This window comes from Crocodylus siamensis, chromosome 7 (genome assembly GCF_052110815.1).
Source record: "Crocodylus siamensis isolate JL-2025a chromosome 7, ASM5211081v1, whole genome shotgun sequence".
Classification (NCBI taxonomy): Eukaryota; Metazoa; Chordata; order Crocodylia; family Crocodylidae; genus Crocodylus; species Crocodylus siamensis.
In genome coordinates, this window is record NC_143401.1 from 87,250,727 (window position 1) to 87,267,801 (window position 17,075).

At 44.0% G+C, this 17,075-nt stretch overlaps 1 protein-coding gene across 1 annotated transcript in view; it reads left to right on the plus strand.

Annotated features, from left to right (window-relative positions):
• Positions 1-17,075, plus strand: part of GFRA1 (GDNF family receptor alpha 1) — a 217,417-nt gene that overhangs the window by 123,181 nt on the left and 77,161 nt on the right. Inside the window, exon 4 of the mRNA XM_090056526.1 lies at positions 5,003-5,342. Within this exon, the coding sequence (XP_089912652.1) occupies positions 5,003-5,342 (340 nt within the window). The remainder of the gene's footprint in view (positions 1-5,002; positions 5,343-17,075) is intronic.

The following is a 17,075-nucleotide window of genomic DNA, read 5'->3' on the forward strand; positions in this document are numbered from 1 at the left end:
CTTTGCAGTTTTTTTCTCAAGGCCGCATGACAGGGGGATTCTTAATATCCCCAGAATTAGAGAGGTCTTGCTTGCACAGCTCTGGATTCAGAAATCCTTCAACAAGGGGACATCCCTGACTGGGCCCCACTTTACCACTCGCATAGTTAATACTGAATAAGTGCCAATTGTCTGCTTGTCTTCATAATTTGAATATCATAAAACAGAAGCTGGCAGAAAAATTGACCTTAAACGTTAGTAGCATGTAAGTAATCTGCAGGAACATTTGCAGTAATTACCATGTTAACTCTTTGTAGTTATCTTTGTTAACTCTTTATAGTGATCATAAGTGTCATGAATAACTGCATGATATTTTTGCAGTGTAAAAGATGGTAGGTTCTGGTTTTTAATTTTTACATTAAAATATGATTCAATAGTCCAGGAAAATCTAACATTAATGAGAACAATTTGTTTACGTATTCTTATTTAATACAAGCACAGCTGATTCATATCTCACTCTATTATAATTCGTAGTTTAAAAAGCAAAGTACTGCTATGTGGTGTAATATGGAGCTTAAATATTGTAGGGTTTTATATGCTGGCTCTGGATTTAAGACCCAGATACCTTGTTCCGGGTGGACCCAAACCCTCAGACCAGCCACGGCCTCTTCATTTGATAATAGGCAAAGATTATTGATGCACAGTGATAGCAGATAAGAATAATGAAAACAATTCTATCTGTACCAGTCCCCAGGTTCACAGAGTCAAGGTACATCTGGCCAGCACATGAGCTGCACTGTGAGGTTCTCTCTTTAATATCAGATATCAGCAGCCTGGAGGTTGGAAGGCAAGGCACATCCCTATATTAATCCTCCCCCCTCCCTACCCCTTAGTGGGGTGCTTGAGACGTGCTGGTGGTATGCCTTTGTCCTTAGTAGCCTCCGATTCCCCTCTTGGGGACCCTTTTCTGCTCTGAAATCCCTTCTTTTGTGTGCTTTTCCTCTCCTTTGATGACTCTTCATCTTTGAGCATCACTGATTGGTTTCCCTCTGGTCATCAGACTGTCCACATTCTGTGCTGTCAGCATTATCCCTTTGTTTCACAAACCCATCACATGCATGCATCCTAATGTGTTCTTTCTGGTGTCCTCCTCATTTGGTCTGTTCCCCAAAACTGGATATCCCAAGGGGTTTGCAGCTGGGCACTGTGACCTGGTGCCACCTTATCTCATGTTATAGAGCAGTGTGGTACATGTCTCCAATTTCCCAGCCTGTGCGTCTGTTTGCTACCTGCTTATGTCAGACACAGTGGGCCTTGAAGGCACAAACAGCCTTTTAAAAATCAATTAACCCTTGCTGTTGCCCTGGGCCATTGTTTTAATGCATATCTACTTTACCTACAAGCCAATTCCCAAAAGCAAACCTCTAAATACCATTTTCTAACCATCAGTACATACATAGCAAAATAGAGAGCAAATGGCAGGTAACTAAACCCAGCAAGTTACAGGCTTGATTAAGTTAGAAAGAAAGAAGTCTTTGGCATATTTTCAAAGATAGCACTTAAAAAGTATAAGATACCTGTGGGCTAAAGTACATAAATGAAGGTACATATCAGAGTAGTTTTCTAAACAATTTGCATCTAGCTTAACTTGCGCTTAACATCACTTTCACTACTGTTTAAGTTCTCTCTAAATTTGGCTTGTGCTGTTTTTCAAAAAGAATTGTTAAAATGTCACTTTTGGTTTTTTTTTTCTTTTTAAGTTGTTAGGATTTAAAGCACTGTAATTCTATGACAGCATTTGCCATAATTTGGATAATAAAGAAAAGAATTGGCGTGATTATAAACAAAGTTGGACAGTTGTGTTTGGCTTGTTTTTAAATTGTTTGTTATGAAGTATGATGTAATAAGTTTATATCTATGCATGTTGGCATGCTTTAATTCACTGCTCATCTACAGATTCATAGCAACCACTTATCCAAGGGCATCTTAGTTTAAATGGTTGAGCATAACATTTGTCTTCCAGGCACAAATAACCATGTAATTACTCTGTAATCACATAGTAATTAGTGTGTACTATGCATATATTCTATAATTATATGCCCTACAGATTACATGGTAATTATACTTGCATTTAGCATATAATTCTATATACTGTATTGCAGCTGAAAACTTTTGAGTTTAGAGTTAAGGTTATAATTATATGTTAATGTAGTACAACATTTTAACGTTATAATGCTAAGACAAAGTTTTCCAAAACCCAAATATTTGAAAGTGAAAACTATTACCATTATATTTATACATAAAATCTGAATGCTTGTTGATGCCTGCTGTCCCCTTATGTTGATACTGGTATATTTCGGTTGAATAGCTATTCAAAGAGCTATGGAAATAATTAAAATGATGCCTTTGGTATTCTGTATTTATAAAGGGCTTAGTCCGTCTGCCTGTGTGTCTGTCTGTAACACTCTTGGAGCACTCTGATTGGTTATTTCAGCAAACATTGTGATTGGCTGCCAACCAATCAGAGTGCTCTGCACAGACAGATGGCCAGATGCAGTGTGGGGGTGTTGCAGGACTGGATGTGCAGGGAGGGGTGGCATGTGGCTGGATGTGGAGCAACAGCAGCACAGGGCGGTGGATGGCAGTGGTGGCTATGTGCAAGCTTCCCCCACCCCTGCTCCTGGGAGGTGGCGGCAGCATGGGGTGGTGGCATGCGGCGCTCTGTCCCTGCCCGCCTCATCCCCTCCCCCCCCCCATCATGCTTGATGGGAAATTCACTAGTATAAGATAAAAATATATATTCCTTAGACTCACCACAACCTATGAATTCTTGCTGTTTATTTCTACTTATATACCTCCACCCAACTAGTATCCAAACACCTTGCAAATAGCACCTCTGTTATGTAGGGAAGCCTAATCATTTCCATTCTAGAGGGAATGACACACAAAATGATTAAGGGCCAGATCCATAAAGAACTGGGACACAGCAGCAGCTAACTTCCAAGCACCTGGCTCTCAGAGTAGAATCCCAAACCCCACGTAAAACATCCAGGGTACAAATAAAGTGCATAGGGAAAGTGAGGCAGCTAAGCATGAGGTTCAGAATAGCCCGCGCACTGAGCAGGAAGCTGTCTATAGTCAGCATGGTCCACATTGCCATTGTGCAAAGCTTACTAGCAGGAAACATTGAAAACAGTATGTCTCAAACCTAGTTCTTCATTCAGAATTGCAGGGAGTCATTGCCCTAGACTCTAGATTGACAGTTCAGCATCCTTTCAAACCAAGAAAAGCTAATTCATTTAAAAAGCAGCTGAAGGAGGAGACATCCTCCCCCTGTATAGCAATGTTTTAGGGGTTAGAGCACTAGCCTAGGAAGAAGGAAACCTCGGTTTAATTCCATCCTACCCTGAAGCAGGTGCAGGGCAGGGTAATAGTCACCAGGGCAGCTAACTGCCTCTATCCTAGTCTGACTGGATACAAGCCCACTTCCTTTGCAAGTTGCCTTCTTACCTTCAGTTGGAATGTAATATGACTTAAGTGACAACAGTCAAGCCCTCGGTCTAACTTATACTAGTTTTTATTTTTGTAAGTTCAGTGAATACAAGTCAGATCAGAATCTAATTTCCTTTTCAGCATATAAATCCAGAGTACTCCACTGAAATCTTTGCTTTTATTTTGGATTTACGTGGCTATACAGAAGATCAGAAGTTGCTCTCCATGAAAATGTTGCATTTCAGCTCTGTTATACATACAGTGCTGTTTAAACTATTGTGCTGGTTTATAGAAAGATGTTATATCTGTATTTTTGTATTTTAGGGAGTTGAGATACAAAAAAAAATATGGTGGTGCTCCCGAATAATGTGGAATGGACAAAAGACCTAGAATGTGAAATAAATATATAATTGTACTGTGCATGATCAGTACATACAGCTGGACTGAAAATAGATTAGTTCCTGGCCTGATGGGCTACATTCATGTACTATTAATATGTTGGATTAATGTTTGGAGAGGCAGGGGGAGTATAGAAGAGAGGTGGGTGGGAGGGGGGCTAGCAACGTGGTAAGCACTAGTAATAGAGTTTCAGATACTTGCAGTATTAAGATAACTGGAGTTAAAAGCAGGTAGGTTTTCTTTACTTTCAAATACTAGGCTTTGATATTTTTTAGTATCCAGCTTATTGTTTCACAAGATTTAATGTATAACAACTCATAGCCTTACGACAGCTCGTGAAATCTTTTCTTTCTGTATAATTTACCATTTTGTGGTGTATTGCAAACCATTCCTTTGTTTTGGCCTATGTCTTTACCTGTACCATGTAAATTCATAGGCAACATCTTCATACCAGGTCATCCTCATAGCCTTTGTAAGACTGAGGCTGTGCCTCTGGAACTGTTAAGGTGATTTTGCAGGCTCTGTAAAGGTATAACGTGGCCTGTAGGATGAACTTGCAATACTCACTGACGTTTGGACTGTGCTTACTCACCTTACAAACTCTCCGGACTATTTGCCTCATAAACTCTGCAACAATAAGCACATTGCTTGACACAGTTACAGTATGGTGTTTATAATGCTCAGGCTGAAGCAAGTACCTAACCAAGTAATTTTTATTTACAGAAACCAGATTAAGGATTCTATTCCTTTACTATGTTGCTACACAATGGGCCAAATTTGTTCCTGTCATAACACAATTGGTTTTAATGTTGTTTCACCCGGTATTAATTTAGCCTAGTATGTGCACACTATTTCTTCTATAAAGAAGATAAAGTGCAGTGCCGCTTAGTTTAGTTATCCTTCATTTTCCAGCATTCTAATCTTAACACATGCCCGTGCACTTGTGCTTGCTCTCTCCCGTTAAATTATTATCCCAAGAAACATAAGGCCTGGTCACAGTTTCTCGCACTGAAGGTTTGTTAGCTGACAAATATATGCTCAAGAACTCATTAACAGTGAAATAGACATAAACATTAATTCACAACATAAATCTGACATATTTCCTATTATTGTGTGTTGTGTTTTTTTTTAGTGGAGCCGGCACTTTCAAAAGGGAACAATTGCTTGGATGCAGCAAAAGCCTGTAACTTGAACGATACCTGCAAGAAATTCAGATCTGCTTACATAACCCCCTGCACCAGCAGCACGTCTAATGAAATCTGTAACAAGCGGAAGTGTCATAAAGCCCTCCGGCTGTTTTTCGACAAAGTCCCCCCAAAGCACAGCTATGGGATGCTCTTCTGCTCCTGTCGAGACATAGCCTGTACAGAAAGGAGACGGCAGACTATTGTTCCTGTGTGTTCATATGAGGACAAGGAGAAACTAAACTGCTTGGATTTACAAGAATCCTGCAAGAAGAATTACATCTGCAGGTAAGATAGCACATGGCAGAGGAGTGATTAATGAGGTATCAGAGAAAACCTTTTGGAGCTGCTGAAATTGCCAAGTCTAAGAATCAGAATTTCCACCAGGGAATAGGACAGTCAGTGGGAAAAAAACCACTTGACATCTTTAACTGAATAACAAAAGCCAGCATCTGGTCACAGTATGTGTTTCCTCTGACACTGTTCATAACCACTCACTCACATTATGAAAGATCTTTTAACCGCCAGGAAAGATATAAAAAAGTTGAGTCTGTTTCCTACAAAATGTTGCAGGAAACTTTTCTTTACTTATCTTCGTGAAATGATTTTTTCCATAGATGACAAGCTGAAAACACAATTAATAGTCCCTGCAGTCAGTGAGATCTCTACTTTGAGCTCCAGTAACCGTTCGTAAGTTAGGAACTGTGTGCACAGCCTGACACAGGACTTTTCTGCAAGGTGTGGGTAGCAAAGGAAGGGACCTCCCTCCTGGCAATGGACCAGCTCCCACACAGCCAGCTCAGAGCTGTACTAGGCTTGGGACTGTTTCACCCCCCCCCCCCCAACCATAGCCATCTACGGAGAGAGGCATTAGATTGATGTATCTAGACGGTCATTGACTGTCACTGATCTGACTTCCAGTTTTCTTCCTTATCTGTGTACTTGCCTCCCCTCTGCCCTGTGGAACGCAGAGCTTAAGGAATGGCCATGCTTTTAGCCAGTTTTCTGCAGGTTGTTACATCACAGTCACGGTGTTGCAGTACAGGGCTTTCTCCATCCCTAGTACTTGCAGTATTCATTAGGTGTACTGCTTATCTGGGAAAGCTGTTACACAAATGCCATCTTTATAAAGTTCTGTACAAGAACTTCACCTGGTTTGCAATGAACAGACCTGCTGTGAATTATCAAAAGTTGTGAATTGGGTGTAGAGAGAAATGCAACTTTACATAGTCCAGGATTCTGTATTTATTGTTGTGTATTTATGGTTATATCTTTAAAGCCACTGCAATGCCTGCTGTAAAATATAATAATGAGGGGTATGACTGTGATCCCTCACTGTATTATTGGGGTACTAAACCTTTTGACCTTGATCCTCATGTAAGCCTTAGCGTGGGGACCTGCAAAGGGGAGTGAGCGTAGATGGCTTTCTTTTCTCTGTCTTTGGGAAGCAATGGGCTGGTCTAACTCCGGTGATACTTAGAGCAACTCCTTGTGTACTTGGAGTTTTAGTCTACTTGAACGCCCTGCCAATGGCCATCTCAGCAGCCCAGGATCTTCAGACTGTAGCACCCTCTTGTCAAAGGCCCATTGAGCACTTCCTATATCAGATACCACAAAGTGATGCTCATCTGTAAGTCCCTTCCTTGTAAGTCTCTCCTGATTCTCAAGTATTTTCTGCATAAATGGCTCCTTCATAGTGACCCCCAAAAGTACCTCGGTACCCAGATAACGGAGCAGCAGTATTTCTGCTCTGTGCTCTACTCAGGTTCCACAGAATTTCAGTGCCTGCAAGACGCGGGAGAGGATTTGCCACATAAAGAGTTTCCTAATACTTAAGCTACGGCAGGGGATATTTAGCTTAAGTACTACCATCACTTCTTGTTCTGGCTTGGATATAAGCTCTGGTCAAATATAGCCTTAGCAGCTACATTCTTAATGGTATTTTGTTTCCTCAGATTTCATTAATCTTGCCCTGATTTTGTGCCTTATATATTCCATCACTGCACAATCTTGTTTGATAAAACTGCTATTACGGTTGCCCAAAGCTATGATCAGCCTGGTACAGAATTGATTTTTCCAGATTCCTATTGCAGTTCCTTCTCGTTCAAATTTCATTTCAGAAGCTTCAGAGTCTTTGTGGCTCGCTGCACCAGAAGTGTTGTGGGGGGTTAGGTAAAGACGTGCAGCAATGTTGCAAGTATACAGGGAACACCTGCATCGTGTCATTAGGACTAGGGACAGACGTTCAAAAAGCAAGAGCCTAAATTGATTCAATCTTTGCAGGTTAGTCTAACCTGGCTAGGCTGAACCAGTCAAAATTGGATAGGCATTCTGTCTAGACTGAGGAAAGTCAGGCGCATGCCTGCAGTGGCTCAGGGTGTAAGCTGGGGGGTGCTGGAGCAGCCCTCTCTCCCCTTGTGCACGGAGCTGAGCTGAGGCGGGGTGTAGCCAGGCCCTGGCAGGACTCCATCATTAGGCATACCTGCCTGCACAGTTCCAGGCTTTTCCCCGCTGGCTGCTCAAGGGGCAGGAGTGTTGTCAGCCCCAGCCCTGGGCTAGCAGTCTGAGGCAAGGCAGGGGTGGGGCGGGGCATGCAGTGCACACATGCATCTGTTAATGATACAGAGCTTTTCAATCGCCCTCCATGCTTTGTCATACTGTCTGCAGCAAACTGATAGACAAGCAAGCCAGCTGGGAGCTGATAAGTCTTTATCACCCAGTTATCAAAACAATAGCCTCTCTCCATTAGTTCAAAGTTCTTAGTTTACCAGCTGATCTGTTGATTAGCTCCAAAAGCCCTGTTCTGTCTGCCTGCCTGTCCCAGTGAAATTGGAGACACACACACACACACACAGACACCTCTCCGCATTAGCTAGCATACCACATGCCTAGGGTCCCTGGGGCTGGGGTCTGTGCTGTGGGAGATGGGAGGGGGGGAGAGGGGGATTTCCTGCTTGAGCAGTAAGGGGGATAGGGCACGAGGAAGCTTGCAGACCTTGCTGTGCCTTCAAATCTCTGCCAGACCTGCAAATCTCAGCCAGGGAGCAGAGGAGAGGGACCAGCCCTCCTGTGGAGCAGAGAGCTCCACTCAGCCCAGAGAGCATGCTGGGATGCTGGGGGAGTCTGATTTAACTTAAAACAGCAAGGGGTCTGGGACAAACATTGCATAAACCGGTTTGAGCCACATCAGTTAAGTCTGATACTACATTCAACCAGGTTTATCTCAAACCAGTTTCAGCCATTTTCAAACGGTTTATGTGCACTGAACATCTGTTTAGAAACTGGTTTAAACCGTAACATCACTTAAACCAGTTTATGTGTAATGTCTGTCCCTAGCCTAGGGGAGTAGGCTTTGTGGTTGCTTGCAGACGTTAAAAAAACAAAAAGGCCCTTTACTAGAAGAAGCAGTGCATTACTTTGACCCAGCTCCACAGCATCTGTATAGATCAGGAGCTTCAGTAGGGTTTTTTGGTGCTTTTATCTAAAGCGGAGTCAGTCAGCTATTAGATAAAAGCACCAAAAAGCCCCACTAAAGCACCTGATCTATACAGAAGTTGGGCAGGCCAGGTCAAACTAATGCACTGCTGCTTCTGGGCACATGCTGGGCTCAGTGAGGGAGTGTGCAGAATTTAAAGTAATGCACTGTTTTTTTGAGGGGAGGGGGCTTGGGAAGGAAGGCGGGGGTTAAAGCAGCCACTGTGGCATTTGTGTCTCCCCTTGGAAATGCAATGTACAGTTCTCCCCTACACACCTGTGGGCAACCATTTCATCTAGGTCCTCATACTTGTGCCCATCTTGGGTTGTCTCATGTGTTTGTGATATTACAGTTCCCAATGTGTGCCATCATGTGGGAAGATTCAGCATCACAACTGTTCCATCATAAAATGTAATGGTTGAGTCTCTTCTGTTTCTCTTCCCACTGTGAGCCTCCTTGGCATCAGCTGTAATCTGCTCTGCGCTCTACTGCAAAGGTTTCCCAGCTTTTATTATTGCATACCCTCTTCCAGATTTATCAGCTGCCTGCATACCCCTACCAGCATATAGTTATATTTTAACCTCTTAAATGCCAATTATTATAATGAAAATTAAATCCACCATTACACAGTTTCTCCCACATACCTCCAGAAATGTCTTGCATACCTCCAGGGGTACACGTACTACAGTTTGGGAACCCCTGCTCTACTGAAATGGCAGAAGGAGGCTTTTTCAAATAATTTCTCTATTTTTCACTCCAAGAACGCAGGGAAACAACTCATAACTCCCCAGTGCTTAACTGTTGAGTTCCAGATCCAGTCTATTTGCTAGTGCCAGAAATTAAATTTAAAATAATTAAAAGCAGTGGCCTCTAGACGCTTGTTTCTGACTCTAATGTTTTTGTTTTGAAATTGAAAGGAAAATATAAATGCAGTAATACTTGCAAACATCAATTTTAACTACTGTGATAGAAAGCTATTTAGAAATTGTTCACTACCTACATATTGCACTTTTTAAAGGCCTCACTGTCTTGTTCAGAACAGTGAGGGCTTCATTCTTGAAGGGCCTATTGAAATGCCTTTATAATCTTCATATGATCATTACTTGAGTATCAAAGTCTGATGCTCTACATCCTGATGCACAAAATATGAATCACGCATACCTGTTTGCCTATTTAGTTTTGGCCCCCTTGCACAATTTTTGCTTTAGATCGTTCCAGAAGTAGGATTAAGCACAGGACAAAACACACAGCCAAACTATAGGTACTGTCAACCCATTACTGAGATGATAGTACAATTTATTTTTCTTCTTCTTCTTTCATTCATTCATCAGTTACACAACATAAACTTGTGAGCCACAGAAAGAGGGACCAAAGATGTCAATAAATGTGAATAGATGTAAATAAATGTGAACAGTCCCAATAGTCTAGGCATAGTTGTCTTTAAAATGTCACTGGGATGGTGAATAGCTCATCTACATTCCCACTTCCCTGTGGTTTAAGGATAATCAACTCATAAAAATCTGTTAGACTCCTTTAGGCATGTATAAAAATGCCAGTGCAGAAAAAGGCAGGGCTGCAGGACCAGGATCAGAGGCATTTTATTATTTATGTTACAACAAAAATCTTCAAAGGAGTGGTACCATGCTGTCAAAAACTCTTTAACATGCTATGTGGTCCTGGCATAGCTGAGGAACCCAAGTTTATGACTTCTTGAACCACAAGTTAACCTTTAGAAACTGAAACTAGTGTGTCTTAGAAGATAATTTTGGCCACATACAGACATTCAGTTTCTACTGGGAGAATTGCGTTCTGTTAGAAATCAAAATTGTGCAGGTGTTCAGGATTCTTCTCCTGGAACAAAAATGGTCGTGCTGGGAAAAAACAAGCTGGCAACAACCAGGGTTAAATTGCTCCTGGGAGAATTTTTCCCTGGCCACTGAATATCTACATACTTTTTCCCTTCTCTTGACAACCAGGTGGAATTGAGCCATGGGGAAAGGATTCTGTTCCTTCCAGGGACTGGAGTCACCCTGGTCTGGTGAAGGCATGGGGGCGGGAGAGACAGCTGCTCCCACCTGCCCTGTAAGCCAGAAGGGGAAGGGAGGTGAGGCACAGCCACTAGCAGCTACCTGCCTCCTTTATCATCTTCCCTCCACCTGTCCCCCAGGCTCATTGGTGCCCTGCCTTGGAGTAGTGGGGGAAAATCCCCTCCTGCTCCTCACACCACTGTCCCAGGTGTGTGGAGTGGGTGAGGGCTTTGCCACAGGTCCCTGGGAGCTAAGTGGAGAGAGCAGCACGGTGCGCTTCCTCCCTGTTTCTCATACCTGTGTCCTCAAAGTGAGAAGTGGGTAGGGGGCTTTGCCCTGCTCCTCCAGTCCCCCTTGGAATTTGAGGACTGGAGAAGGGGTGGTTGCAGACTGAACATCTGTACTGCTCTCTCTCCTGGAATTAGTTCTAGCAGTGGAGATTTTCTACTGCTAGAAATGAACATTCATACATAGCCTTTGCCATAGCTAAAGGACCTGTGCCATATTACTGTTGCTGTTATAGTATTCAAGACATTTTCTTCAAATAGAGAAAGGACTTCATTACTATGGCCTTTTCAATACCATTTGTGCTCATTGGGCACACCTTCCCCACCTTCCCAATGTGTTAATAAGGCAGTACATAGAATACAAGTTAAACAGGGACATAATTTATTAAAAGAAACACAGCATAATATCAATCCATACATACTGTACAATAAAGATCTGAAGAGAAGAGCAAATTCAGTAGAAGAAAATGAGTTAATTCTTGTTATAATAAGAACGTAATTAGAGGCAGTAAGTTTCTTGTCTTCTGCAGCTGCCATGGTCAAAGAAAGCAGTTTGGCTGATTTTTAATTAGAAGCAGTCAAAAAAAAGGAAAAAAAAACCCCTTCTTGGCTAGTTTCAGAATTCAGATGCTTTTTTGTGTTCCAGTGAATTAAACTTTATTTTTAAAGGTTGGACTTTGCTGGTACTGTAGTTGCTGCATAATGTTGATTAAGGCCACTAGATACTGTAAAAAATACAACAGATAAGTAATATATGTGCCTATGCAGAACTGAATTTAAATAGGCTTTTTATTTTTCTCCATAGCACTTGTGGTTCTGTTTCAACAGCTACAATCAAATGTCCTACTGTATTTCTACGGTTTGCCCTCCTCCTCTGTAATCTGCACAACCAGAGAATGCAAACTTTTTCTCTCTGAACTCCTTAGTGTGGCACAGGTCCAGAATACACAATTAAAAATGTACATGAGGATCAGGGCACAAAAATACTTGCTTAGTTCAAAGTAGTTATCTTTACTATTTGTTGATATGGTAGATACGTGTAGCTGTCATATACTGAATGCTGTGTATTAATGGGCCTGTGCACACTGTTTGGTGACCTCATGTAATGTCAGGTATGCACATGGGTCTTAACATTTTGATGCGCATTGTCACGGATGGCCCCGCGAGCGGCCGTGAGCTCGCGAGCGCCCCTTTGCCGTGCCAATTAGGGTGGTCTGACACCCTCTACTCGCCCGCCACGTCTTAGATCTTATTGGTTCAGTATGGGAGGCTGCCTACTCGCACCTAACGGCACCGCAATGGTATCACTACCGCTCCAAAGTGGGGTCCTCTCCCCCAGCCTTATGGGCAAATGCGTGCCTCCAAAACCTCCCCTTTAGCACGCCCCAAGCCTCGCAGCTGTCCCGGGGGACGTTGTCTGGTCCCCTTCCTGTTCTGTGCCCTCTCCGGGCCTCGCCCTCTCTGGGGCCTGTATCGCGCTCACCGCGCTGCGCCCTCTCCGGGCCTCGCCCTCTCTGGGGCCTGTACCGCGCTCTCCGCGCCGCGCCCTCTCCGGGCCTCGCCCTCTCTGGGGCCTGTACCGCGCTCACCGCGCTGCGCCCTCTCCGGGCCTCGCCCTCTCTGGGGCCTGTGTACCGCGCTCTCCGTGCCGCGCCCTCTCTGGGCCTCGCCCTCCCTGGGGCCTGTATCGCACTCTCCGCGCTGCGCCCTCTCCGGGCCTCGCCCTCTCTGGGGCCTGTCCCGCGCTCTCCGCGCTCTGCGCCCTCTCCGGGCCTGGGGCTCAGGTGGCCTTAGCCGTGCCTGGCCCCCGCTTGGGGCTCAGGTGGCCTTAGCCGTGCCTGGCCCCCTTGACCCTTTCCTTGGGTCTTTTCTCGTCACCCTTCCGGGCAAAGTGCCGCCCTTCCGGGCCGGGGTCCAACCCCGTGCTCTGTGCCACTCCGGCACCACCGTTGTGCCCCCCTGGCACCGTGCCCCTACTGGGCACCCGGAGCCCCCAAACTGCTGGGGAGCCCCGCTGAGGCCTCCTCGCTCCCCTACAGCCTCACCCGGTCCTCCGGTGTAAACTGTAACTCAAAGCCAAGCCCGAACGGCTGTAACAAAACCAACAAAGAGCTACCCGCTCGTAAAGCCAACTCTCAGCCCCTCCCGGGCTCCCAGCCCTACCTCTCATCAGGGCGATCTTGTTCCCTGCCTCATTGCAGCCTGTTAGGGGTAAGGCTGCAACCCCTGACTCTGGCCGCTCAGCTCAGCCACAGAGCTCCTGCTCCTGCTCCTCTGGCATCCAGAAGGGTACTGCTCCCTAGGCTTTGGCCTAGCTGTTTATAAGGGCCTGGCCCTGCCCCCTCCTGGCCACATGACCTGCCTGGTTGCCCCAGCAACCCCCATCCGTGTTGCTCCAGGCCTCTCCTCTTCCTGGGCATCTCCTTAGGAGCGGGGCGCGGGAGTGCCCCGCGACACGCATAACCAATTCAGTTTTGTATTCGCCACTTTGGTGGTCTGTGCATACGGGTATAAGAACTCTGAGTGCAGATCCGCAAACATTTGTATATGCTGGTGCATAACACTGTGCACATACAGTAAAGGCTAGGATGAAGCTTCACTAAAAGTAAGAAATTTGATACATTTCTGAGAATATGAGGAAGTGAATACGAACTCTGGTGAGTTTCATTATTTAAGTATTTAAAACAATACTTCTTAAAAAGTCCTATTAACCCAATACAGGAGCTGGTCTATTAATACCTTCGTTTTCCATAAAGCACATGTGAAATTGAATTTTTCATGTACCTGTCTGAAAGTATGGGCCTTCATATATAAAAATTAAAGCCAACATGTATATAACAAAATATGCATTTATGCATAGACAAGTAACATTGAAAGCCTGCATGATATGGCCCCAGTGATCTAGAACAAGGCTGTTCAAGATTGAGGGAAGATTTGATAACAGTCTTCAAATACATGAATGGTAATTAGAGAGAGGATAGAGATGGGCTTTAATCTGTGGCCATAGGAGACAGGACTAGGAGCAATGGCCTCAAGCTGCAATAGGGGAAATTAGTCTGGAGATTAGGAGTAACTTTCTAACTATAAGAGGAATCAGGCATTGGGACACGCTCCCTAGAGAAGTTGTGGAATCTCCTTGCTTGGAAACTTTCAAAATCAGGTTGGTTAGACACTTGGCTGGGATGGTTTAATCAGGGATGATCCTGCCTTGAGGTTTGTGAAGAGAGGTCATAGGTACTGGGGAGTCTTTGGTTCCTGTCTCTTTTGTGCTTCTGCCTGAGGCCTGGTGAAGGTCAGCGGTTTGAATGAGCACTACGGATGGGGTGGGCAGAAGAAAGTGCGTGTTTCTTCCTCACAAGTTTTATGATTTAGATTTGTCTCTCATCATCCTCACTTGCTCCCCTTTTCCCCATCTCTCTTCCCCTTGTTTTAGCATTCCTCTTTCCTCTATCATTCCTAGATCTTGCAATCACCTGACTCATTTTACCATCTCACTTATCTTTTTGCCATAGCCATTCTCCTGTCTACCTTCAGTTCTGTCCTGACCATTCCCCTTCCTGCATTTTGCTCTGCTCCTTCCCAATACACTACCATAGTCCACTGCTCGCATACAATTCAGGAGAGGAGAGCAGAGGCATAGATGGCAGCATCTGGTCTGGACTAGCATCCATGATGGGTGGTTGGTGCTCAACTGAGTAGTGAATATCAGTCTCAGCATGGCTCTTGCTCTGTGTGGGACAGGTAACTTAAGGGGTGCTCACTGGAAACATCCACAGAAGACAAGCTTAGCAGAATTAGTGTCTAACAGATCTGGGGGATGGTGATGCCTGCAGTGCATATGAATCAGGTTTGCTCTCCTAGCTGGCTAGAGATTTTGTTTTGGGTATACAAAACCGAGACAACTCTCAGGACCAGGCTCTGACAATAGGGACAGTCTTGATTATTAAGGACCTGTAGTTACCCTATTTGTGTATAAAAGCAGATTTTGTTCTATCTAATTAAGTGCACAGTGGGGTCTGATTGGGGTACACAGAATGCAATAAAACTAGGATTTTGGATAGAAGCCCTTATATTTTTTGCAGAGGAAACAGAGTGTTTTAGTGGCAATTTTTTTGCTAACATAGGTAAAAGGGTAATTCAGGTTCTGCAGAGTAAGCAAAACCCCTGTAAGTTAATGAAGAGTTAAAATTGAGTTTTTAATAGTGCAAAAGTCAGGAATATCAGAGGTAGAGTTACTATCAGTTCTACCTCCTTGCATACATTCATTACAACAAGGCCATTCATTAGCATACTGAAATAGGCTTAGAATTACTTTGTTTTTAGTAAACAAAGTGTGTTTTAAATTTCTTGCCTTTGAATGTCATTCTTGCAAGCCTCAAAACCAATCAAGCGATTTTTAGTTGCTTTCTCATTTTTATGTAATTTAACATAGACAGAAAAAATCCTTTCCTAAAGCGTGTCCACAAATCCCTTTGGAACTGAAAAACACAACACCTCACACAAAGAACAACTCACTCCCTTCACTAGTTACATAGAAGGATCTTTGAGGTGGTTAAATATGTCTGGCCAATCCTCATTTATACGCTCTGTGTTCAGCCCAAGAGGGTCCATAAGATTAAAAAGCCAGCTGGATGATTGACAGTCTTCCAAAAGGACTAAAGCAAGAAGCAAGGATGTAGTAATTAGAGAAATAGCTGAGCTTTATCTCACCACCAAAACTTTCACATCTCCTTGCTTTAACAGCCAAAAGATCCTTGCACAGATTGGTTTCATGCTTTGAGAAGCAGCAGCTAGACAGAAACTTCACGTTGAGATCTGTCATCAAACAGTGCTGCAAATTTCAAAGCAACGTTGCGTTCAGTCAAGTGGAACCATTGGCTCATTCCTGCAACCCTCAGTAACCAAGAGAAATTAGTATAATTCCCCTATGCCCGTTATGTAAAAAAAATAGAAGTTATATTGTAACATGGCCAGAACTGTTGATTTCAGCTCACTTGCATTTTATTTTGTATGTTACAACTTTGGTGAGATCTCTGATAAGACTGAAATCAGACCATTACTTTCTCACCTTTTTTAGGTATAAGAGCTAACATAGCTATAACATATATTGAATCCTCATTATCATGACCCTACAATGTGATACACAAAATGGAAAGAGAAAATGAGCATTCAGGTCTCATAACATGGATTGTACCTACTGCCCCTGTCATGTCACTGTATTGGAAAAGGATCACTCTTTTTCAGAACTGATAGCAGTAAACTGCCTTTTCATGGTTTTAAATAGGGTGAAAAAGAAATTTAGAGTGTCAGAATCTCCATTTGGCCATTTGTTTTGTTCTTTATCATGGTAGGAACACCAAGCTGCATGCTCAGGTTATATACTGCAAGAGCATATTCATGCAAAGTTAGTTTTGGAAAAAAAAGGAATACTGGACAGAGAATCATGGAAAGTTTAATCCTATAGCAGTGATTCTCAACTAGCTTGTCTTGACTGGTGCTTAGCTGGTTTGTTTTCAGATCATGGTTGGCTCTCAAGTGGTTCTTTGAGATCCTTTCAAGGATGCCCCAGGGCGTTGTGCAGTGTCAGCACTGATGAATTAGCACTAATCTCTCCTGCCATGACTTTGTATCTTATCCCAGTGGTGGGGTTCGACTGTTGGGGTCTCTTGTGTATAGGACCGCTGGACGATGATCTTCTGTGACGCTCCACCTCCCCTCTACCTTACCATTACACCCCATCTTGGCGAATCCTGATGCTCTTCGGCCAAGCCCCTGATAGTTGCGGCTCCGTACCCTTTTACCAAGCAAGCTATATGGCAGTTGAGCCAAATGCCCACTTCACCCACCATGCCTCACAGCTCTCTAGCCCTACCTGTAAGTGTAAACCACCTTTTGGGTTAAACACCACCTGAGCTCCTCACCCAACAACCCCCCCGAAAGTGGAAAATGAAATTTTTAAAAAAAAAATACAACGATGGAGAAATGCAACATACTAAGGGAGGCCCTTCGCCCCCTTTATCGCATTCTTCCACAGACTGCCCTACTACAACAGGCTCAAGCCCCTAAGACCCCTAGCAAGCCCTAAACTGGGTCCGGGTTAGCCTCTTGGCTACGGCGTCCTCCCCTCCGCTCTTTATCCAGCCTGTGGGTTTGCTGGCCCCTTGGTGGTCCCTCTCGGCACGTCTTCCCCATGTCTCCTGGCGGGGCGCCTCTATACTGCTGGGGCCCGTCT